This window comes from Equus caballus, chromosome 11 (genome assembly GCF_041296265.1).
Source record: "Equus caballus isolate H_3958 breed thoroughbred chromosome 11, TB-T2T, whole genome shotgun sequence".
Lineage (NCBI taxonomy): Eukaryota > Metazoa > Chordata > Mammalia > Perissodactyla > Equidae > Equus > Equus caballus.
In genome coordinates, this window is record NC_091694.1 from 52,792,515 (window position 1) to 52,816,530 (window position 24,016).

Below are 24,016 nucleotides of genomic sequence, written 5' to 3' on the forward strand. Positions count from 1 at the left end.
AGTTGGCCACACCTCATGATGTTCAAGGGAAGACAAGTATCCATATGTTTAGAAAAATCTCCCAATTTTTCAATGTTGGCAACTCACTGACGTTTTTAAACACTGTGCAAACAGAATAAAATGCTTCTGTGGACAGCCTCTGGCCTGAAGACAATCCAGCATGTGACAGCTACTACACTCGCCTCTTTTCAGGACAGCTCACCAGGATCTGGAGGTCCTGACCCCACCTTCACCATCATGCCTCCCGCCACCACACACAGAAGCGCTATAATGCCATTGCCCTAGAAATGTACTCATTGTCATAGACCAGTACTTTTTTTTTTAAAAAAAGAGTTCAAACCAAGCAAACGTCATTCCTTATGGGTACACGACTCACAGTCATCTTGTACTTTTCTTTGCCTTTAATTAATGACTACTGTTCAATCGAATGACTGGTAGAGATCCTGCCACTTGATACTGATGGATTAGCCATTTGATACAATCAGATCCCATGGGCTCTGCAGTGTGACGGACGGTGAGGGGACAGTGCCGGTATACTGGCACACACTTCCTAAACAAAGCAGAGGTAAAAATCTCCGGAGAAGAGAAATAGGAAAGAAGAAACCTGACAACTCCTCCACATCTCTAAGGCCCGAACTGTTTCACTAGACTCTAACTCCCTGAAGGCAAGGCTGGTGTGCATTCTGTCCGGTTGTCAGAGTGCTACAGAGAATGGGAAAATGAAAATAGTATAAGCCCCAAATTCTTTGACTTAGCCTTAGCTAGAAACAAAGTGGAAACCAGAGACCAGCGGGTTTTTTTAAATAGCAAAAATGCTGAGATCAAAAAAATTTTTTTGAGTTATTGACTCAAAAGCTTGGAAAGGATGAGACCTGCCACTACATCCTGTTATGCGGATAAGAATAAAGGCTGGAAATATACACAAGTCATCGACTCTGACAACACTTAAGAATATAAACATTAGCCAGGTGACGGGCCTTTCTTGGCAGTTTTATACTCATTCTCTATCTTGTCACCATCAAATTGAGTTATTTGTTTTCAAGTAGCCCCTCCATGAGGTTCTAATTTAAGAGACTGTACAATAGTTTATGGCTGTATAACCTTTAACCTTGGGACTATAATGCCTGTTTACTTGTTTGAAGAAAATTGTATGTTTTTCATTGTATTTCTCTAAGAGAAAATTGGATGTAAATTTACTCTTCAACTTCATAATACTGGATCCACGGACTATGCCTTCATCAATCTTAATTTTCTCCTTGTAAGTCAAAAACAGGCGATGACAATTAGAAAACACTCATTTTTACTCTTTCCAAGTGGCAGATTGCGACTCCATAGGTCTGGGGTGGGACCTGTGCATTGGCACTTTTTAACAAACTCCCTGGGTGCTTCTGATGCCCACCCAAGTCTGGGAGTCAGGCAGAGGAATACACAACTGAGGCGTCTAAGCAAGTGTTTCTGAAGGACAGCAGGAAGGTCACTGACTTGCCCTTGCTTGCCAACATGCCTGTTTCTAATAACAATTTTATTGTGACATGATTCCTATACCATAAAATTCACTCTCTAAAAGCACACAATATAGTGCTTTTTAGGATAGTCACAGACTAGTGCAACCATCACCTCTACCCAGTTATAGAACACTTCCGTCACCTCAAAAGCAAGCTGGTACCCAAGAGCAGTCACTCCCATTCTCCCCTCCGCCCGGTCCCTGGCAACCGCGAATCTACTTTCTGTGTCTATGGATTTGCTTATTCCAGGCATTTCGTATAAATGGAATCATACAATATGGGGCTTTTTGTGTCTGGCTGCTTTCACTTACGTGATGTTTTCATGGTTTATCCACGGTGTAACGTTGTATCATTCCTTTTTATGGCTGAATAATATCCCATTGTATGGATACGCCACATTTTATTTATCCATTCATCAGCTGATGGACATTTGGGTTGTTTCCGGCCATTATGCATAATGCCGCCGTGAACACTCGTGTACAGGTTTCTGTGTGGATGTATGTTTTCAGTTCTCTTGGGCATATATCTAGGAGTAGAACTCCTGGGTCATATTCCACACATCCCTGTTTGTTTCGCTTCCATATCTGAACCATTTGCTCCTCACCAGTGACCCCACCTGACAGCCAGTGAGGAAAATTCTTACACTGTTTACCAATAAGCAGTCTTTTTCAAAGAAACTCAACTTCCTAAAATACAGCAAACACTAAAATCCTTTTTGTCTCCTTTGTCTTTCGAATTTATGAGTCTTCCACTTAGTGGCAGTGTGAATGACTCTCTAACCCAACCGGCATTTGCCAAAATTCCAAGAGATTACCGATCTTAGAAATTGGTGAGAAATGAGGAATGTGTTGTGCACATAAGTATTACCCTTAACATTACAAATTAAAATGGATTCTCTGGGAGAAAAAACAAAACCCACACAGAAGCAGATTAATAAGAAGCTTTAAGGTCTAACAGTCTTTCACTACGAGTCCATGAAAGAAAAATAATAAAGCCCAAATAAGAAACATGCATGAATACACGTCCACACAGACACACACACTAATTGAATCAACCAAATGTGCCAAATGAAAGCATCTTTTTAGTCTCACATTTGTTCAACACAGATGGACAGAAGAAAATAAATCGATGTTTTTGGGTAGAGAAGTTTCTCAGGGCAATTTTTATTAACAGGGAATTATCAGGGCTATTCTACCCAGGGAGTTAGAAAAGTATCCAATTACTGGTAACGAAGAAAAGCTAAAAGAATGCTTTTAAAAGTGTTCTGGAAAACTTATCCAGAAACTCACATTAGCTCCCGGTGTAATAAAGTTAAATGGAAATCTACTCATTTAAAGAAAAATTAAAACAAGAAATCAAGAAAACTCCCGACTATTTGGCAAAGGAAACCAAAAGCTCAAATTCCGGTTTAATCCTCCAAGCTTCACTTACAAACACAATAAAACATTTATACATAGGGATTCTTTGTCAAAAGAGCTTAAGAAAAATTCCCATCTCTCCTGGGTTTCAACCGAAGCTTTAACGAGACAGTTACATTTCCCTTAAAAATAAACGTTATGTCAGATAATTTTTGCTCCTCATCCATGAACTCAGTTATCCTTACTGCAAATTAAGTTCCCACCATCACCCAGGCCCATCCTCCTGAATACCGAGGCAAAAAAGAAAAGATTAGAAGACTGGGGACCCAGGCATAGCCTGGCATAGGAATGGCCAGGAAACTCTGAGCAAGTCTGTCTACACACGGGGTACCCCGTTTCCTCCTGCGTGAAATGAATGGGTTCTATTTGCCAGATCAGGGATCATCAAACAACTTCTTTCAAGAGCCAGATAGTAAATACTTTTGGCTTTGTGAGCCACATGGTCTCTATTCAACTCTGCCATCAGAGGGCAAAAGGGGCCTTAGACTATCCGTAAACAAAGAGCACAGGGGTGTGCCAATAAAACTTTATTGACAAAAATAGGCCACAAGCTGAATTTGGCCTACAGGCCGTACTTTGCCAAGCCCTGTGTTAGATGACTTGGAAGGCTGCCCCTAGGATGAGTGAAGGTCACTGGCCACTGAAACCCTATAAACAATCAAGTCGCCATGGTCTGACCCTGGAGAGAGACGCACACCACAGCACTCAGTTCCGCGGGAGTGTCACACTGGGACAGCGACGTTGGGCTCTTCCTCACATTCCCATCAACTGCCTCCTACTTTGGCTGATTCTTCACCCATGCTCCATCAACCATCCACCTTGGCCGTGGATGAAGCATCACTATGTGGGGTGGAATCAGGCTTTCTGAGAGGATGCTAGGGGTCAGACGTTACAACCCAAAGTATGGGCAAATAGCTCTCTAAAGGGAGAAGCTTGGCCAGTGGGAAACAGGAGATAAGAGCAGTGAAGTGAGCAGATCAAACACCTCTGCCCTCCCATGGACCACTCAAAGGTATGGCTCCTCTTTGCAACCCCTCCAGAGAAGTGAACACCTGCTTAGTGACCTGCTGGGCCTCCTTGCAGCTCGCTGTCAACACTAGCCAGCATCACATGGCACCTTCCTTTGCCTCTCTTCCCTCTCTCACCCACTCACTGCTCTGGGCTTACACCTCCTAAATAAGGTGTTAACACTTAATCCTTGCCTCCGGCTCAGGTTTCTAGAGAAACAAGGCTAAGGCATCCCCCTCAAATAATCCTCTTTCTTTAGAAATGAAAGACACAATAAGTGGAACCATTAAAGTATACAAAGATTAATACATAAGAGGTAATATACTAACTCATACTTAAACAGAACTAATCTTGGCCTTCATTACTGGCTTGAAATAGCCCTCCGATGTCCACATGGTAAAATATATCCTAAACAATATCAAAAAAAGTCAGCATCTCTCCAAAAAGAGGACCTGAATACCTATGGCCATAACACCGTTAAGTGATAAATGTGTCTACCTGTCCTTCCAATTAGAAATGGAACAAACAACATTGCACGACATCTCCTGAAATGCAATTCTCTGTTGTACAAATCAGAGGTCCCCCTTAACACTAGTCAGGTCCCTGGACAGGGTCAGCTATTGATAACAGCTCACCATCCAGGAACTAAACACAACCTCAATTTTTGGCAGTAGAGTCAACGTGTGGTGGGAAAGGAGCACTTTCTGCGAGAGTGTAGCACAAGCAATTTCCTGAGACCAGAACCTCTGGGGTTCCTGCGGCCTGAGCTCAGGGCCACCCTGCATGATGAAACGCCGTGGAGAGCCATTAACCATGGGGTGTAAGGGGACACGGGGACTTCCCAAAGTCTCATAAAGCACGCTCTGATGGCCTTTCACACTTCATAAGAGAGCACCAGCATTACTGCGTTAACTTACCCACTAGAACCTCCTGTTACTCATCTGGCCCAACACCATTTATTAAATAACCTGTGCTTTCCGCAGTGATTTGAAATATTATCCTACCATAAATCTGATCTGTATCTCAATCTGTCTCTAACTGCCCCTTCTTGACAATCTTTCCTTCCTTGCTTTTCATGACATTCCCTTCTCCTGGACTCCTCCCATCTCTGACAATTCTTTCAGTCTCCTCTGCCCCTCCCTGAAACGTTGCTCTGCAGGCCTTCCTCCTAGAGGCTTGCTCTGGGTGATCTCTTGCGTTCTCAGGACTTCATTTCTCTGCTGATGCAATGCAAATTCTGGGCCACCACCTTTGGTTGTGCAGGTTGGTCACTGCACAATGGTGCCGGGCCAAGGGGGCAAGTAGGGGTGAAATCCATTCTGCTCTCTGCTTGCCAAGCCGTGCACCCCCACAGCTCCCCAGATTCCCATTTCTAGCCCAGGTGCCCCCTGAGTCACAGACACAACCATCCAAACACATGCTGGCCATCTCGCCCTGAATGTGCCCCGAGGAACCATACGCCCAACAAGGATTCATCTTTCTTCCAAACTCGCGCCTCACTGGTATCCCCTATTCTCACTGCACGGCTCCAGCACACGATGCAGAAAACTCGGAGAAGTCTGAGCGTTCTCCCTTCCCTGACCTGCTGCAGCCTGCCTGACAGACCCCACCTCCTCCTCTGCAGCCACAGCTGGAGACGCGGTGCTGACCTCATTCCTTCTCTTCTCATTTGGTCTGCCCGGCTCCACGCTCACCGTCCTCAAATCCTTCACTCTGCTGCACAAGCAGTCTTGTCACAATCTTCTGATCATGTCATGCCACCGCTTTGAACCCATCCACGGCTTCCCACTGCCCACAGGGCAAAGAGCCAACTCCTCAAAATGCCTCCTGGGCTCTTTGGTGGGGGGTCAGACCCTTAATCCCTCTCTTGCCTCTTGGTTCCTGACAGTGCCAGACACGTCAGCTGCACCCTTGCTGCCTTGCCTTTGTGCGTGCTGAGACTCAGCATGGAACCCCGAGTCAGGGGGCCCCCTCCTTGAAGTCTTGTTTGATACCCAGACAAAGTTGCCAACTCCCTTCCCTGAGCCCCCAGATTTCCATGCTAACACCCACAACGCTGACTCTTTCTCAGTTTCTCTGCCTCCAGTCGAACTGCCTTTGAAGGAGGAGATGGCCTCTTGTTTGATTTTGTGCTCATTTTGACCAGCACTGTGACAATCCTCATCCATAAAAATCCTAAATGGATTTGAAAATAAGCAGATTAGCCAGAGCAAGGTAACGCAAATGTCGATTGGTCTTTAAAACCAGTTATATTTGTATGTGTGTAAAAATGGGGACAGAATACCTATTGGGCCCAAGCGCCCTTTGCGAGAGGGGTGACCAGGGGTGAAAGGAGACTAGAAGCATCCGGAAGAAAGGCAGCCGGACGAGGAGCAGGGAGGAATGGCCGTGGAGGCTCAGAGCAAGGGCGCTGCCTCCTGGGCAGCAGCGCAGGGCTTCGGCCTGAGTCACAGGCGGGGTACTCAAGAGCTGAGGCAGAAAGGTGGACACGGGTGGCCCAGCTGTGAGGGGACACAGCCTCAAACGCCTCCAGGGGTCAGGAGGTCAGATGAGAGCAGGTGTGAGAACAGCGAGGGGACATTCTGAGGAGTCCTTTCCTGCAGAAAGGCAGTCAGGCTCAAAAACAGCAGTTGAGCAGCCAAATAAGACTGGTCTAAGAAAGGATTCCAGAGGAGAATCAGAAAGACAGCTGAGCATCCCACTCCCTTAGACTAAGGAACAAAATCCTCAACACAACGTTCAGGGTCTGCGTGACCCCTCCAAACACCACTGACTATGCCATCAGGAAGGCATTTCCCATCAGCGGCCCCGCCACTTCCTTCCCAGATCAGCTAAAGGGCGTTTCCTCCTCCAGGAAGCCTCCCCTGACTTCCCAGGGTCTCTCTGGGACAGGTTCTCGAAATACCCTGGCCTTCTCCTTCACAGCCCTGCTCACAGTCGTAATCAAACACGTATTTATTTAAAATCTGCTTCCACCACAAGAAGGTAAGTGCCTTGAGAACAGGGATGGCTTCTTTTTTATTATTATATCCCCAGCATCCAACAGTCAGCCTGGAACATATTTGAGGCCCACTAAGTGTTTGTGGAATGAATGAGCCCATCAATCAAACAGATAAAGAACGAACAAAACTGGCATGTGCCTAGAACGTAAGACAAAGGGGCCGGGATTACCCTGAGTCTAAGAGAGAAGGAGGGGAAGTGAAAGTCGGCCAGTTCTACTGGAGATGACTGACAGCCTAGAGCAGGGGCCAGAACGGCCTGCTGGCCGGGCCCACCCCAGCCCACGCCAATTTCATGTGGCCCGTGAACTCATGACCTAAGATCATCTTTTACATTTTTAAATGACTGAAAAAGAACTGAAAGAAGAATATTTCATGACACGTACAAGTTATTTGAAATTCACGTTTCAGTGTCCATAAATAAAGTTTTATTGAGACACAGCCACACTCATTGGTTTACGTATCATCCACGGCCGCTTTCATGCTCCATTGGTAGAGTTGAGTAGCTGTGACAGGGACCATATTAGCCTCAAAGCCTAAAATAGTTACTACTTGGCCCTTTATAGAAAAAGTGTGCGACCCCTGGCCGAGAGTCTCTTGGGACCGCTATACTGCGGGACCCCGGAGAAAGCCCTGACCCAGGAGCATATGCTAACGTCTGGACCTCAGAAAAAAGCTGCCCGACACTGTCTATTAGTGTAAGATGGGACTTAAATACCGCCTTGACAAAGAGGGGGCTAGTTAAATTAATGGTCGCATACACTTGCAACGGACTATACATAGCAATGTTAAAAAATGAGTTAGACCGAAATGTACAAGCATAGAAAGATGCCCACAGTACATCATCAAGGCAATTTACAGAACGATAGTGTTTTCCCATTTATTAAAAAGAATAACCATACATATGTTTAGAAGGTGAGAGAATATGAATCTCTGCAAGAAGATGCATGATAAACAGCTCCAGGGTAAGGGACGAGGGATTTTCACTTTTTATTTTAAACTCTTGTACTCACTGAATTTTTTTTTTTTTAACCAAGAATATATTACTAATTTAAGGAAAGGGTAAACAAAAATGCTGATTTTAGAAAGCCACTTTTACCCTCACGTGCCTTTGCAATAGAGTGACTAATTCAGGACATGCATGGATCTAAGTTCTTGATGAGCTCAGGACCACATGGTCCGATTTCTGCATTTTACAGATGGGGAGCAGCACATAAACGCACTCTCCCCTGAAACTTCGAAGTCTGATAACAGTGCAAGCTGCTCCTGTGCTTGTTTTGAGGAAGCTTAAGATTACAACGGTCAGAAATAGTTCTACTTCCCTTTTCCTAGAAACCCCGGCTAGCTCTTCAACTGGAGCACCCCCCGTGAGCCCACAAAAGGCCAGGTTGCCAGGGGTTATGAACAAACTCAGAGTGGCAGCTGTCAGCTGCTTTCTCTGTTGCTCCCTCTCAGTAGCAGCCGGCTCTCCTGTCACCAGGACCCCTCCAAGTGCAGGCTCATACTCAGCAGCCATATTAATGGTCCTGCTGGGTGGGAAGAGGTGGCCATAAGTCAGGTGGGCACAGACGAGGGAGGTGAGAAGCCAACGCTGGCTGAGCCGACAGGTAGATGTGGGTAGGATTTCACCTTCTGCCTTGATTCCCACCAAATCCAACTTTCTGTATTTCTGCCCTCTCCATTCTCTCGGGCAATTGCCTCCAGGAGTCATGGAGGTTTTCCTCTGCCCTGCGCAAGACCACAACCTGCAATTCTACTCTGCTCGCCTTATTCTAGAACCTGCCACTCCTTCTCCTGTAAACCTTCTCCTACCTTCCCAAAGGTCACCCCACAGCCTACTTCCTGGATCCTGGAGTCGCTGTGAAGGCCCAGGAAGCCCCTAATAATCGGGGGTGTGGAGCTGCAGTCCAGCTCAACTCAGAAATGCACGTGGGACCTGTGTTATCTGTTAGAATAAAGAATCCATGAGTAGCCCCAGCATTTCCCAAAGAACATTCCAAAAGATGCCAGCCGGTGAGATCTTTCAGGGAAGAGAAAGAGATGTAGTGATGAAACTAGGAAAACCCCACACTTGCAACGCCTGTTTGGGAGCTTCTGTACCATGAGCACATTCCAAATTCTAAGAGATCATGGAGGAGCTAAACCTGTTCAACTTGATTTAAACCAGCTGTTGACCAGAGAACCTTTTGAGATCTCGATTTGGAAAACACCATTCCACACCATGAGATGCCCAGCGTGCTGGTGGGTTCCAGGGATGACCCCAGTCTTGAAAGGCAGCCTTCCCAACCCAGGCTCAGACCCCCACCACCCACACCCACCCAGTGGGGAAAGCAGCCTCTGAGGTTGATTTCTGAAGGAAAAATCTAAAAACCAGGAGGTGGAGGCAGGAGGAGAAAATTGCCCCTCCAAAGAGACAGACCCCCGGGGGCTGGGGCAGGATGCTCCCCAGAGTGGACTCACCATTGGTAGCCGTGTTGACATAGTAACGCCGGCCCTGAGGAGACAAGTAGCTTTGCCAGCCGGGTGGCAGAACGACGGTCTGGCTTTCCTCTCCCGGCGGAGGGGGGACCATTCCAGGCTTCTGTTGAGGAGGAAAGAAAAGGTCACACACATTTGGCATTTCTGCAACTGTTTTTCAACCAGGAAGTCAGAGGCAGATGAAGTCACCATGGAATAGCTGGGCCTTAGGGAGGGTGTGGCCCAGGGGCCTCCCTGGGGGATGTCACCGCCGCACTTGTGTGATTCCGGGAGTTGCCCGCCCGAGTGTGAGGAGCAAGGAGCGGTTGCTTTTCCAGAGCCCCTGCAGACGGGGCAGCATCCCCTAGAGGACAGAGGGGAAGCCAGTTAGGTAACAGAGCTGGACCTTCTCCTCGGCAGCTCCTAGAAAACCACTCGCAGGGATGCTGTGCTTATTGGGGGCTGTCACTCCACGAGCTCCCACTGAGGCATCTGAACCCTGAAATCCCCAGGACCACGGAGCACAGCCCAGGGCCTGCTGTTAGAACCTACCAGAAGTAATTAATGCAAGTCTCAGCAGAGCGAGACGTAAAACCTTCTGTGATAACGCTGAGAACTGATCAAGAGCGAGGCGGGGTTTTTCTCGTCAAGTGTCCAAATCACTGACAAAGAGAACTGGGACTCTGAGGCGAAACAGACTTCCTTTTCACTGTATGTGCTTAGTGTGGTTTAATTCTTTTAACCCTGCAGAGAAGTACTTTTCTTAAAAATATAAAGCAGAGAAAAATAATACACAACATAGAGAAATCAGGTGTAAACACAGATGCTAAGTCAGAGGTGATTTCTGGTGGTGGGATTACGGGCAATTTTATTCTTTTCATTTGACTTCTCTCTTCCATCTAAATTTTCTTCAATAAACACAAAAACAAAAGTTGTTAGCTAAAGAACATTTAAAAAATCAGGAAAGACAGTCCAAATCAGCCCACGCAATTGCTGTGCCTTGTGAAGAAAGTAAATTGACTGAAATCAGGATTCTAGCCACAGGAGAAGGGCTGTGAATTTCTCAGCAAAACTGGACCCGACTCAGAAGTATTAAAACTAATCAGCCCCTAAATATCCTCAGCATCCCCCAGCCATGCCCACAGAGGCAGTTTTTGGTCACCGACGGCCACTGCTTAGGAAAACAAGATAATAGATTGAAAGCGAGGAGCAGAAATGCACGGCCCCCAGGCTGCTCTCAGCTTTCTGAAGGCTGCAAAACCACGTGCTCCCGCTTCCTGTGGTGCACTGATGCCCTGTGAGGGGATGGGATCAACCCTGGCTGCTCCTGGGACTTCGAGTAAACACAGCCTCCCCGTGGCCCTCCGTGGAGCTGTCATGTATGTTTCAATATGAATTTTCACAATTTAATTAAAAGCTTTCCCCAATGCCCTGAATGCTCTGCCGCCCACACCTGCTAACCGGCAGCGCCTCTTTGGTTCGGTACGGAAGACCAGCTTCTAAACTGCTAGCTGCTGGTGAGGTGGACAGCAGCTGCCGCCTTCTCCCCAGCAGAACACGCCCATCGAGCCCAAGCACACACCTGAGCAGTTTACCTGGGCCTCCAGATGCTGCTCCCAGATTGGAAGGTGATCAAAATACATGCCAGACAAACAGCCTTATGATGAGTACAAAGTGTGTGTGTGTGTATAAAGTATCCCACATATGGGAGATATACCTCTTGATCAAGTGGGGTTGGGAGTAAAGTAGGAATAGGGAGGTCAGGGGCTTGGCTGAAGAGAGTAATATTCTAGAACCAGAAGGGTAAGATGCCAGGTTGTTTCTGCACGAGTCAGATATCTTAGAGCACTGAGGATGGGAAGACCATATGGTGCTTGTCTGAATAACCTGGGAGGAAATTGCTAAAGGGTTTTAAGCAAGAGTCAGAGATTGACATGGCCAGAAATAGGCTGCTGAGGAGAAAGGGACCCAGAAGCACAGTAGAAACAGCCCTCCGGCCTCAGGATCAATCTTGACTCGCCTACTTAGTAGCCACGTGACCCAGGGAAATGACTCAACCAGCTGCATCTATTTGCACATCTACAAAACAGAAGATGATAGTATGAGCCCAGTTGTGGAAGACACCATGGAGATTAACAATAACAAACTTGCACCTAGGACAGTGCCTGTCACCAAGAATGCTCAATAAATGGGGGTTCCCAGCGGAAGGGGGGCAGTTTAAATGCTGAGCGAGACCAGGCTTCACACAACCTCTGCCTACTGCGATGCAGAAGTTCAAAGGCCCACACCCCAACTTTGCCATCACCATGTCTGAAATGTCACCATTAACAGTCACTTCTCCGAGGTTTCTGTTCCTAAGACTACTCAACTTAACAGGCAAACACAGACCTGCTGGGGAGGCTAACGTGTTAGGATACTGACTAATAGGTTCCGGTGAGAAGGCTGGGTGACGAAGAGACCTCTCCTGAGCTGGGCTGGTTGAGTGAGTGAACAGAACCTTCTGACTCGCTGTGCCCTACTTGTGAAGTAGCAACAATGACACGGTCCCGTCTCCACAGCTCCACATTCTCTTTAGAATGACTCTAGTTAATTTATCTAACTCTGTGGGGTCAGAATAAGCTTTAGTTTACATTTGAGGACTGATGACCAACGAGGTACCATAATTGCCCTGAGGACCTGCCATGTGTGAACGCTATGGAAGGTGTCTGGGAGGGAGATACCCCTGATACTGAACCAGGAAGGGCCAAGAAGTGCTGAAAGAGAGCAGGAGAAGGGCACCCGGGCCAACCTCACCTACTTTCTAATTTGGCCAATGTGGCAAAGGCGGTCTCCACATCCCCCTCCAGTATGGCCACGAGTCCCACTCTGCCTGCCATCTGACTGTGCTCTGTCTGCCTTGGCCCTCCAGGCAGCCACAGTCCCCTTGCCTTTCCCCCTCCCAAAAAGAAGCTCCTCCTGTTGGCTGGCCTGAAACAAGTCGGGAGTTAAAAGATATGGAGACAACTAGGTACGTACCCAGAAGAATTACAAACAGCGCTCAAACACACACTTATACACCCATATTCACAGTAGCCAACCAAGTGTTCATCAACTGATGAAGAGATAAACAAAATGTGGTATATCCATACAAAGGAACATTTAGCCATCAAAAGGAATGAAGTAGTGAGACATACTACAACATGGATAAACCTTGAAAACACGTAAGTGAAATAACAGAGAAACACAAAAGGCCACACATGGTATGATTCCATTTATATGAAATGTCAGAACAGGAAAATCCACAGAAAGAGAAAGATCAGTGGTTGCCAGGGGCTGGGGAGGTGGGGGGAGGAGACAGGTACAGGCTTTCCTTTTTTGGGGTGATGAAAATGTTCTGGAACTAGATAGTAGTTGCACAATACTGTGAATGTATAAATGTCCCTGATGATAGATTTTATGTTAGGTGTATTCTACCACAATAAATTTTTTTAAGATGTAGAGAAGCCAGAAGTTGGCCTCCCCACCTGCAGGTTCTCAGTTAAGAGGCCCAAACCACCACCATTACCTCATCCTCCATGGTGTGGAGGGGTAGGCCTCCTGGGAGAGCTGCCCCACAGCCATCAAGAGTATATAGTGTGAGTAACTACCCAACAATTAAGTTCTCTGCCAAACTTACTCTTCTAATTAGTTTCCTTCCAAGCCAAATCCTTCTCTTCCCTTCCCTAGTCCTGTGGCTTCTCCCCTCCCATTCTATCGGCTCTTTCCCATGGGAACAGGAATTAGAAGCAGAGGTGACACAGGCTCAGAGGTTGGAGGGCCCTACCTACAAAGGAAAAGATCAAAGGGAGTGGGAGTCGGGGAGAGGCAGACAGTTTCTTCCAAGTCAGAAATTCTTAACCTAACGCACAGGATGGCTTTGCGGGAATTATGAAATGCTGCCCCCTCCTCCAGATGGGCCATCCCCTGAGTGCAAGACCAGGTTACAGACTCCCTTGGTACCCCCCTCATCTGGGTCCCCTTGTTCAGTCAACAACCTGTTCAACTATATATAGAAGCCCATCCTGTGAGAATCTCAAGAAAATCACGGATCTTCTGCCCCAACAAAATGGAGGCGAGTGTGGACATACACATTCACCCTATTTCCTATAGAATATCAAGAGGTTTCTAGAGCACTTCAGAACCCTACTCTAGTAGGTACTCAAGAAACATCTGAGCTGAGATCCCATTTGCACCCATCGTTAAGACTCCTCCCACTCATCAAATATCTATAGTGCACCAAGGACTGGGCGGGGTGCCCTCCACACTTATCTCTGATCTTTACAACAAGACTGCCACATCGATGGCATCTTTTCCCATTTTAAAATGAGGAATCTGACACTCAGAGAGTTTACTAACTCACCCAACCCTGAACAGCTAGTGAAACAGTAAAACCAAACTTTGAAATATTAGCTTTGTTCTAGAGACTTCTGTCCAGTTACCTAAATCCAGGCCCCTCTCAGCCCATCTCTCCCCAACTGTCCATGATCACCTCCATTTCCTCACCTGGACCACCTGACATCCAGCTCCCTTCCTAGGAGGATGACAACCCAGGCCTGATTCTCCTGGCTGTCTCAGTCTCCAAATGAGCATATGCCTTCCCAGGAGAAGTGCAGAAATATCACCACCCACACCCAAGCAGTCACGTTCCCTGGCTGTAGGCTGACTTCCTTGTCTCCCTATTTAAAACAACACAACCAAAGAAATTCTCCTCTTAATCATGGCTACTGATTTCCCCCTAGGGGGCAAAAAAAAAAAAAAAGAGCAGGCAAGCAAAGGGAAGTGACTCAGAGATTAAAAACAAATCCCCCTACAGCAGTGTTTCTCCAAGCGTGGTCCCTGGGACACCCAGTCCGTCACCTGGGATGCAGGTTAAAGTGCAGATTCTGGAACCCTGAGCCAAACACGAAATCAACCTGGAGCCTGGGAAGCTGCCTTTTAACAGGTATCCTGGGTGAGTCTGATGCTCAATGAACTCAGAAGAGACTGATTTGCAATTTTAGAGGGAGCAATTGAGAGAAAACATCACTTCTGAAATCAAAACTGGAAACATAAAATTTTAATAAGCACAATTTATAAAAAGAATGTTTAGCTGTATAGCTACTTATTAAAGAAAAGGCTCCTAGCCCCTAGCCCAAATCCTTCAAAAAGACTATTTTAAGAGAGATTCGATCTTGTCTCTGCAGCCTCCAGGCAGGACGACCCCCACACTTAGCTCCCCACAGCCTCCGCCACTCTTCAAGTTCAACCCAGGACTCCTCCCCACTCAGGAGGCTTCTGGAACACCTGACTCTTACCTTCCACAGTCGGGAGCAAATGTTACTTGCCAATGTTAACGGGTGGTCGTCAGACACTTGATTTAGCAGCCAGATCAGACAGTTTTAAGGTCCCCCCAATTCTTCCACGTCTTCTCACACTCCAAACCCAGAAGCAATAGGGGCTCTAAAGAAAGGCATATCCATGAGGCCCCACACCCCCACGCCCAGATCTATATATAACATCTCTGAAGTTGTCAGCCTAACAAGCCACTTTCTGGCAGACCCGTTGCCATGGCAATGACTGCTAATGAGCCCAGTTCCGTGATTGGCACTGCTTGAAGGCTCCTCCACAAAGAACTCTCCAGCAAGTTCTCCCTTCCCCAACCACACAGCCGGCCTGGACCTCCAGAAGCAGCCAGCGCATGGCTGGGTGTGTCTGGGAGGCCTCGGTCCCTGGGAACCCGTTCATTACTAGTAAGCCCTGAGAAGTCCCAGACCCAGCAGCCAGGAGTAGCCTCCAGGAGTGTCTCTCCACTGTCACTCAACATGGGTCAACCAATTAGTGACAGGGGCTGCAAGGGAGCCACCAAGAAGACCAAGACCCAGCTGGGCTGGAGACTGGAGAGTCACGTCCACTCCACACCTGTCTGCTGGACACCCGTTTAAGGTGGACAGACTCCTACACAGAGCTGGAAACAGCTACCCAAGGAAAGATCATCTCCTCTGACTACAGGTTAAGATACAAAGCAGGAAGCAGGGCCCCACCCCCGACAGTGATGCTGCCAACTCAGGCTCTATGTCTACAATATTGGGCACCTTTCCTCTGTCTCACAGGTGACAGTACTGTTCTCCCCAGTTCTGGCAGCTTTTCTATCCATTCAAAGGGAGTGACTCACAGAAAGTAGCTGGGGAGGAAGGAGGAGACCCATGGCAATGGCACAGTGCATTCTGGGAAGTGTAGTTCCCCACAGTTTTATAGGCTGGTGGGGTGAGGATGGAGCCTGGCAGCATCCTCATGTTCTTCGAAGGGTGAGAGATTTGGAGCCCTGGCCAGAGGGAGGAGGAAGAAGAGAAGCCACACAACAGAGAAACAGACCATAAGATTCAGAGAGGCAGAGCCATGTCTATCTTGCTCCTAGCTTTAGTCTCAGCACAGTACCCAGAACATTGAGGCACAGTATCTAGAAGCCTCAGGAGAAGAACAAACTTCTAATCATGACCTCATATGGTATCTAGAAGAAAAATCCCAGGAAACCATTTAGCAACCTCAACAGAGGGCAGGAAGATACAGCACATCTTAAGGAGATGACAAACTAAGGCAAAAAAGGCAAGTTGGTTTGCAAAAGAAAACAAAATGATACAAAAAAGGACAGGAAATGATCGAAATTGAAGGGAAATTTAAAAGGTAGTAACAGAAGTAATGTCCACATGGGAGAATACAGAATTAATATTGCCAAAAGAAAAACATTAGTTTTGTACAAAACAAATTTAAGAATGTTTTTCCTGGAATGCAAAGGAAATGGGAAAAAATGAAAACAGGGAAAGAAGAGCAAGCCAAGATATGGATGTTAGGTGTTCCTGAAGAAGAGACTAGAATAAAAACTGTAACAGAAAATAGACTATAAACAAAGGTTGATGGGGGGGGCGGGCGGGGGTGTCCCTGAGCTGGAAGAAGACATTTACGTGCAGCAAGGAAGGGTCAGCACTGCTCGAGGCAAAGATTTTAAAAGCCCACCAGGCAGAGGCAGCCTAACAACATATCGACACAGCAAAGATGAGGATGAAGTCCTATCTCCGTGTCAGTGGGAGGAGGGTGTCGCCAACAAAGGAGCAGGAATGAAGCTGGTCTCAGGCTTCTCTGTAACCGCATTTCAAAAGACACCTCTGGATTGTTATATGGAAAATGCTGAGACTTTCGTCTGGGGCCAAGCTGTCTTTCACCAGTACAGATGATCGAAATACATTTCTCTACAGACAAGGGTTCAGGAAATATACCACTCGTATGCCCTGCTTGAAAAGAGTGCTTGAAGATGTGCTCCAACTCCCTGAAAGATTAAGACAAATAAAGGAAGATGGAAGAAGTCACGGTAAAAAGGACCAGAGATGAACACTGAAAGCAGCATAAAAAAAATGTGTAAATAATCATTATAAACCTGGTTATAGAACATGTGTGTGTGTGTCACTATTCTGAATACATAGTGTGAAAAAAATGAAATAATAACCTAGACCACAAATTCCAGGTCACACTAGAAAAGATGGAGAGGTAGGAGAAAATAAAGCGAGGACACTGAAAGAAAGCAGGGACCTGCTCTTCCTTCCCATCCCAGAAAAGAAACACTGCCCGTCTTCCTCTCCTCCCTCCCGCCGAAGCTATCAGGTACCTGCCCAGCTTGCTCCCATCCTCTGGCACCCCTAGCATCCGCTCTCCTCTCTTCCCTGGAGAAGGGACAGGTTTCCAGCTGGAGGGAACACAACACAAGGGAAGGGTCCCCAGAGACCACAGACTCTTGCTCGGATCCAGGCACTGTGAGTCTGACCTCTAGCCCTCTTTCAGTGGCCCCACGTGCAATCAGCTTCCACAGGGAGTCCAGAGCCCTGGAATCTATTAAGGTGGACAGGGTGGGACCAAAGCACTTTTGAGGGAAAACTCAGGAGGAACCCAGGGCTTCCTGAAGACCGCATTTGTACCACCTGCTTGCCTTTGGAAGTCCTCAAAGCATTCCAGAAGCCAAAGACAGCAGTGTGGCTCAGTTTGTCTGCTTCCCTTGAGCCACTCTGGTTGGAAAGGGGGTCCAGCACACGAGGGTCCCCTCCAGCTCTTACCAAGAAGCCAAAGAGTGCCACGAGGGAGGCCTTTCTTCCTTCCCCTTCTCCATTTGCAGAATTTCTCAGTAAATGTGACCAACCCATCAGAGGTTCTGCCAGAACCCTCCATGTGTATACTCAAACCCCTCTTATTAGAAATCACCTGGTTAGCAGGGCCACCTCTCTGAGTCCATTAGAGGAACTTTCCAAACCAGGCTTTAATCACTTAAGCGCAAATATCCCCAGGACTCTTCCAAACCTGGTACAACCCAAGTCCTCAGGCCTCACTGCTCGGGGTGGATAAGGCCACAGTCACAGCAATAATCTACATCTCACTGGCCTGAATTCCTGACTCCCTCATGCCAGACCTCCACCCCCATGAGAAGACCCCCTGGATGATATCCACGAGTGCCCAGAGGATGACTCGCTCAGGCTCCCCAGCTCTAGTCCCCATGGAGCATGTACCATACTCTTCCTCACATGCATCAGCTACCCTCCCCGACAACCCCATCTCATATCATCACTGTCCTCTGTCCATGAAGCTGCCAGAGGAAGCCTCACACCGTGGCTGTCACTGGTGCCCACGACAAGAGGTGGACATCAGCGCCATGGGAGTTTTCTCCCAGCACCTGCGAAGCTGCCAGCCATGGGCCTGGAGGCTGAACCACTTTGAGCATTCCAGATGCATCTAGCTCCTAGAAGACTCAGCGAGGGTCCTGCACCAGGAACACCCATCTGCAAGCCCCCCAGCACCTCCCTGAGGGCCAGTCAACTCACTGAGCCTCTTTCTCAGGACTGGGCAGGGGGAGGACACAGAACAATAAACCCTATTTTCTGACCCAAAAAAGGAACGGAGTGATCTGGCTAACCAGGAATTTTGATTAACACAATTACAATGTAGTCTCTGCAAGGACACAGGAAGTTAACCCTCACAGGAAAACTCCCTAAGCTGGAACAAACATGGGGTCTCTAGTGGGGCAAGGATAGACGAAAAAGTTTACAGACGATAGTGCAAATTGCAAGGATAAGTTGGACGGTTCCTCCTAGGTCAGAAGCCATTTCACAGCCTTGAAGAGTCTGGGGGTCAGGCAGTAGAGGGTAAGAAGGAATGGATCGCGTAGGAAGTGCCTTCTACTGGGGCCTTGCACACATTCCTGCAGGAACCCTTACTTCACCAAGACTGGACGAAGAGATTTTTATCATCGTTCCACCTGCCGTACCGATGTAAGACAGAATGGCCCGTTAATAGGGCTCCAAAGGAGACAACGCAAGAAATGAGGAACTCTGGATGTCAGCTCACTTCTCGTACCTGAGACGGCTGGTGCTTTCGCTGGCGGCATCTGCCCAGGGACACCACACAGCATGACGGGCATCTGAGAGAGGCCCACTGCAGCATCTCTCGGGAGAATCTCCACATTGACCAATCACCACAATTGTGCCGCCAAATAGCACAGTCGCTCCTGCCACTTACAGAGGTTTAGAGCCAGTGCCCAAACGCCTTAGGGCCACATTTAGGGCCACCTGGGGAAGGGGGTTCCCACAGGTGCTCCGGAAATACAGAGAACAGCTCCAGGAATGATGGGAAGATGTGGCTGCTTCCTCACCTTGGAGCCTGGAGAACCCCAAGAAAAGCCCATAGGTTTTCTCCCATTTCTAAGGTATGTCTGGTCCTCCTGTTTCAAGGCTATAAAAGGCAAGGCAGCCTGTTCCAGCTTCTGGCTTCCGAGCAGGAAAACCTGATTCTGCTCACCCGCTTGTGATTAACAGAGACATTTTATTCAAACTCTCAACTTCCGAAGACGGGCTGTTGAGGAACGTTGGCTCCTTTCCTCCTACCCCCCTCCCTGGCAGATAAAAATAGCGTGGGCCACTGTGACGTCCCACCTCCACCTCGGGACTACAGAAGCCTCGTAGTGAGCACATGGGCCTGGGCAGAAAGAGACTGTGTTTCCAGGCAACAAGCTGTAATTTGCGCAGTTCCCTCTGCCTCTCTGGCCCTCTCTTTCCTCATGTGTAAAACCAAGGGCAGCCAGCCCTCCAACACTGGGGTTCTACGGCCCGAGGCACGTCTTTCGTAACAGAGCTCAAAACCACCACGATGGAAACTTCAAGGCCTTTAAATGACCAGCGTGAGCTTGCAAAAGCAGCAGCCACATAAACAGGAGATGACAGAGACTTTCCGACCAGGAGGATACATGTTGATGAAACATTACTTTTTTTCCTGCACATTTCTCCCAAACTCTTTTGGGTTCTAAGGAGGACGAGGTCTCGAACTCTTTTGGCCTAAATAGCCGTTCATTGACTCAGCCAAATCCAGCTCGGAACTGGTGGGGAGGAAATGCCGACTCAGACACCAGTAGAAAGGGAAGTGATTTAACACAAATTGGAAATCATTAAATTTAAGCCCAAACCAAGATACTAAATTGTGGGCATGACCTCACACCTGTCTGGGGAGGCGGAACACTTAATTCTCCTCCCCTTGCCGCCACCAGTCACTGTGCTGGCTTTAGGGCTGAAAGGTCCCACCTGTCAGAGGAAGGAGCTGGGCTAGAGATCAGCACTTTCTAAAGTGCTAGAGGATCCCCAAATGCATCCTAGATTCTTGACACTAGCTTCTATCTATAACGATATCAACGATCCTGCCCTAGAGGATGCTTTTGAAGAACTTTTTGAGGATCGCTCACCAGCAACACTCTCCCTGGGGAGCTCCCAGAAGGGTGAGGACCCTTCCAGATGACTCCTGTCAAGTGTCCCTTTTCAAGGGAGAAAGCCTGGGAACAACAGAGAGACTCCTGCCAACACTTTGTATGGGGGGTGGGGGTATACTCCTAAGGCCCCCTCCCCAGCCTTCCTTCAGTATTAAGGTGCAAAATCCCCAAATGCCTTTGCCAGAAACAACAGCATCTTTCTAAAGTTGGTACACCTCTGAAGAAACTCCTGTAACCAAATTCACCCAGCATTCTGTTCCATCCCAAACGGATTTAAGAAGTTCAGAAGTGAGGAAGGGAGTTGAAAGTTGCCAGCTCGGGCAGGCATAGGCTTGGTACCTCACGCAGGGCATCCGCCCGCCGGAAGGAAGCTTCGAGGGCAAGTGACACAGCTGCTGCCACAGATGCTCCAAGGCAAAAGCAGGCTTCCTCCGGGAGCTGGTGCTGTTTTAAAGAAAGGCCGACTGGAGCTCATTAGGGTACACGGGCAGGCATCTCTGACGGCCTGCCTGTGCCTGGAATCCAGCTGGTTCAGCTTTGTGGTCGCTCATTGCTGGCCCACGGGCACCACACGCAAACCAGGGCAGCAAGTCCCCTGGCCACGGAGACTCCTTCCAGGCACTCCACGTGCTAACGGCCGTGCTCCAGGTGCTGCCAATCAAAGACCTCTGACTCGGGAGCTGGCTCCATTGAGACCTAATTGGTTCTGAACCAGGAGCACCGGAGGGAGATTAAGCTAATAAGGGCTAGGACAGTTTCCACGTGTCAGTAAGGGGGGGCAATTCCACTCAACCCAATTCAGCTGCCATTTTTGGAGCCTCTGCTACTGGTGCATATAAAACTAGACAAATGGTGACAGCCAAGGACATTACTATAGAGGTTTGGGACCAAGCACCATTCTGCGGCACCGTGCTAAGAACACAGGACATGAAGAGGGAGGCGGGGTGCCAGACCTGAAGCCGCCGCCGCCATGCCATGAGATCTTGAGCAACTGGCTTCATCTCCGCTGGCAGGCCGCAATTTCGTCATCTCAAAAACACGGAAGTTGGACCAGATGGTCTCCAAGGGTTTTTTCTTTTTTTAAATATATAAAATACATAGATATGTAAATATATATATCCTAATACTCAGTGATTCTGGATGTTAGTATTAGGAGATCAGTTTTAAGGACGTGCCATTTTTGTAGGAGGAAAAAGTCACATTCAAGTGTAGACAGATTCAGAGGCATCAGACTGTCCCTGGAATGTGGCCCAGGCCCCTAACACCTGGGATTCTCCCTCACTACCTCAGAGCTCTGTGCTTCCACCTCCCACCACGGTGAGCTCAGCCCTCCGATGGGCCAGTGTCCGCCCCTTCCCTGCCATGCCCAGAGCCACGCGCAGCTGGCTTCTATTTGCCTAGCAACCAGATTTCTGCCCTGGCATCCTGGGCTTCCCTGTATCTGAAGTTGGGATTCACCCGGTGCCCAAGGCAGGCTCCAGCGGGGTTGTTCTGGGCCTGCTAGCAGGGAGTGCTTCTGTTCACCACTCACACCGCACCCCAAACACACAGTCCCCTTCAGCTTGGGCACACCCGCCGATGGCCTGCAACCCACTTGCCTCAGGCTCTGCCAAGAGCGTTCCTTGGGCTCTTCCCCACTCACTGCCAGAATGTTCATCTTCTTTGCTAATCCCTTCTGCCCCATAAACCTCCTGCCCCAGGTCCACAGCCAGGGCCAGACGCGCCAGAAGCCCCAGCACTGTGCAGTCAGGTCCTGGGCAGCTTAACTCTGCCCGAACTTGATTGATTGGCCTGGGTTCTTTACAGCAGTCATTTTCCAGGTGTGGCCCCTGAACCAGCAGCACGGGGGGCCTCTGGGAGCTGGTTAGAAGTGTGGAGTCCCAGGGCCCGCCCTAGAGCCAGGCTCTGCATTTTAAAGGTCCCCGGGCACCCTAACCTTTGAGGAGCCGTGCTGTGAACTTTCCTGGGAGGGCCACTGGCCGGTGAGATGGATGATGCTCCTAGAAAACAAGCATGTCTCTCCCCTCCTGGCACAGGTCAGGCCTCTATCAGAAGCTACATGAAAATCAGAGATGCTGACTGATCCAGCCAGCAGGAGAGAGCGTCCTGGAGGAAGGTTCTGTGCAGAGACAGACCAGCCTTTCCATAGAAACTGGACCTCTTTCAGCTGTTCAGAGCCTCAAGATAGCGGTCACTAGAGTCTTGGTTGGTGAGAGGTCCCTCTTTCCAAAGGCAGGAAGGCTCGTGAAATAAGGCTATTCTACTCCTAAGTCTCAAGACAGCGTTCACCATTTTACTGCAGCCACTGCAACCACCACCATCAAACCTGACAGAAGCATCCAGCCCAGCGTGGAATCAGTGCAGACACCGGGTTTCCTGGGCAGAGACTCAACTACCTTCTAGGGAGCTAGGTCCCCCAGCGGGCTTTCACCCTACAGTGTCCCAGCTAGAACCGGGCCATGGGGTAGAAGGCAGGTGGGTAGGTACGTCGAAGCCAAGCTTGATATCTGGGAGAAGTCGAGTGGGAGAGGCAAGATGTGGACGCCAATCCCCACAATGGAAATCTATGTCACCAGTCTGCTTCTCCGTCACACGCCTTCAACTAAACTGCTCCCCGGGTAACCAGGGAGCCAAGACTCCCTTTCCTTCTACAAACATCTCTTTTTAAATCTGTCTCCTCCTCCCCTCCTGATGTCTCAGGCAACGTCTTCTCTCCTCCCCTGCTCCTGCCTTGGGCTCATGGAAGATGCCCTGAGCACACAGGGTCCTCAGACCTTGTAAGCTCAACAGTTAGAGCCCACGACCCAGGGGGTTCCCAGAACTGCTTTTTAAAACGTTGAAGTCATTTTAGAAACAGGCAGAAAAAGCTGAGCACACATCTGCAGGTGAGCAGAATCAGTTCTTACCATCAGCGAAGAGCTACTCTTCTTTGGGGGCTGCTAACTCAGAGGAGAGTCTCGGGTCCTGACAAGTCCCCAGACTCAGGGCCAGGCCCCTGCCAGCTTCCTCTCCATGGCACCCTCGGTGAGAAATGAGGTTGAGACAAGCAGCTAACCCAGGGTCAGTGTTCTGGGCTCCCCAGAGGATGTTCCTGTGGCTTTTCTCATTGCTGCTCTTTCACAAAGAACCCACTGCATTGCACAGTTCCTTCCAAATCTGCTCCCGCTCTTGTGAGGAAATCAACAACGCATTCTGGGCTTTCCAGATACAAAGTTTCTGGGGGCTTTCTTTTTTGCACTCTCTCCCTTTTTCCCCTTTCTCAGCTAAAAAAAGTTGGCTGAGGTCACGACATACAATGGCCAAGACTGTGTCGCTGACCAGATGCCTCCCACCCCCCGGCCTGTGGACAAGAGCTCCTTTGTCCACCGTATTTTAGGCGGGACTCCCTGGGCCTGCCCAAGCCCTCCTGGGGAATGTTCCGCCAACTTCTTCCCAACCCTAAGTAACGGCTCTGGCCCTGGCCCCAGCTGTGTGAACCCAAGGCCAGATAAAAACCAACATAAAAAGAACAGAGAATGCTCCCCCAAAGAACCATTGGGTTGACCCGCCCACGGATGGAAAGCTGCTGCCCCCAGAGGGGCAAGACGAGGGTCCCCTGCCCTCATGCTGCGCTCACCACCTCCAAACCTAGACAGACAGCAGGCAAAAGAAGGGGCAATGCTGTGCATCTCAGGTGAAAAGGATCACACAGCTGTTAGGTGCAAGCGAAGAGAGGATTAGGCCCTGAGGGCAATACTGCATCCGCCAATGACGTGAGTGCAGGAAGGGACTGGATCCTTGGTGAATATATCCCATCGCTCTGTTCAGAAAGCTTTCTGAAGCAGCTGAAGGTTGAGCACTTAA

At 48.7% G+C, this 24,016-nt stretch overlaps 1 protein-coding gene across 18 annotated transcripts in view; it reads right to left on the bottom strand.

Annotated features, from left to right (window-relative positions):
- GAS7 (growth arrest specific 7) overlaps positions 1-24,016 on the bottom strand; it is a 219,070-nt gene that overhangs the window by 77,718 nt on the left and 117,336 nt on the right. For 11 of the 18 annotated variants that reach the window (XM_023653502.2, XM_070226552.1, XM_023653503.2 and 8 more), the window contains exon 2: positions 9,391-9,511. In XM_023653502.2, the coding sequence (XP_023509270.1) occupies positions 9,391-9,511 (121 nt within the window). Of the gene's footprint in view, positions 1-9,390; positions 9,512-9,939; positions 10,049-13,908; positions 13,989-14,699; positions 14,937-23,079; positions 23,368-24,016 lie in introns of those variants that run through there. The other 7 variants (XM_005597781.4, XM_070226555.1, XM_070226547.1 and 4 more) reach the window with 7 other exon arrangements.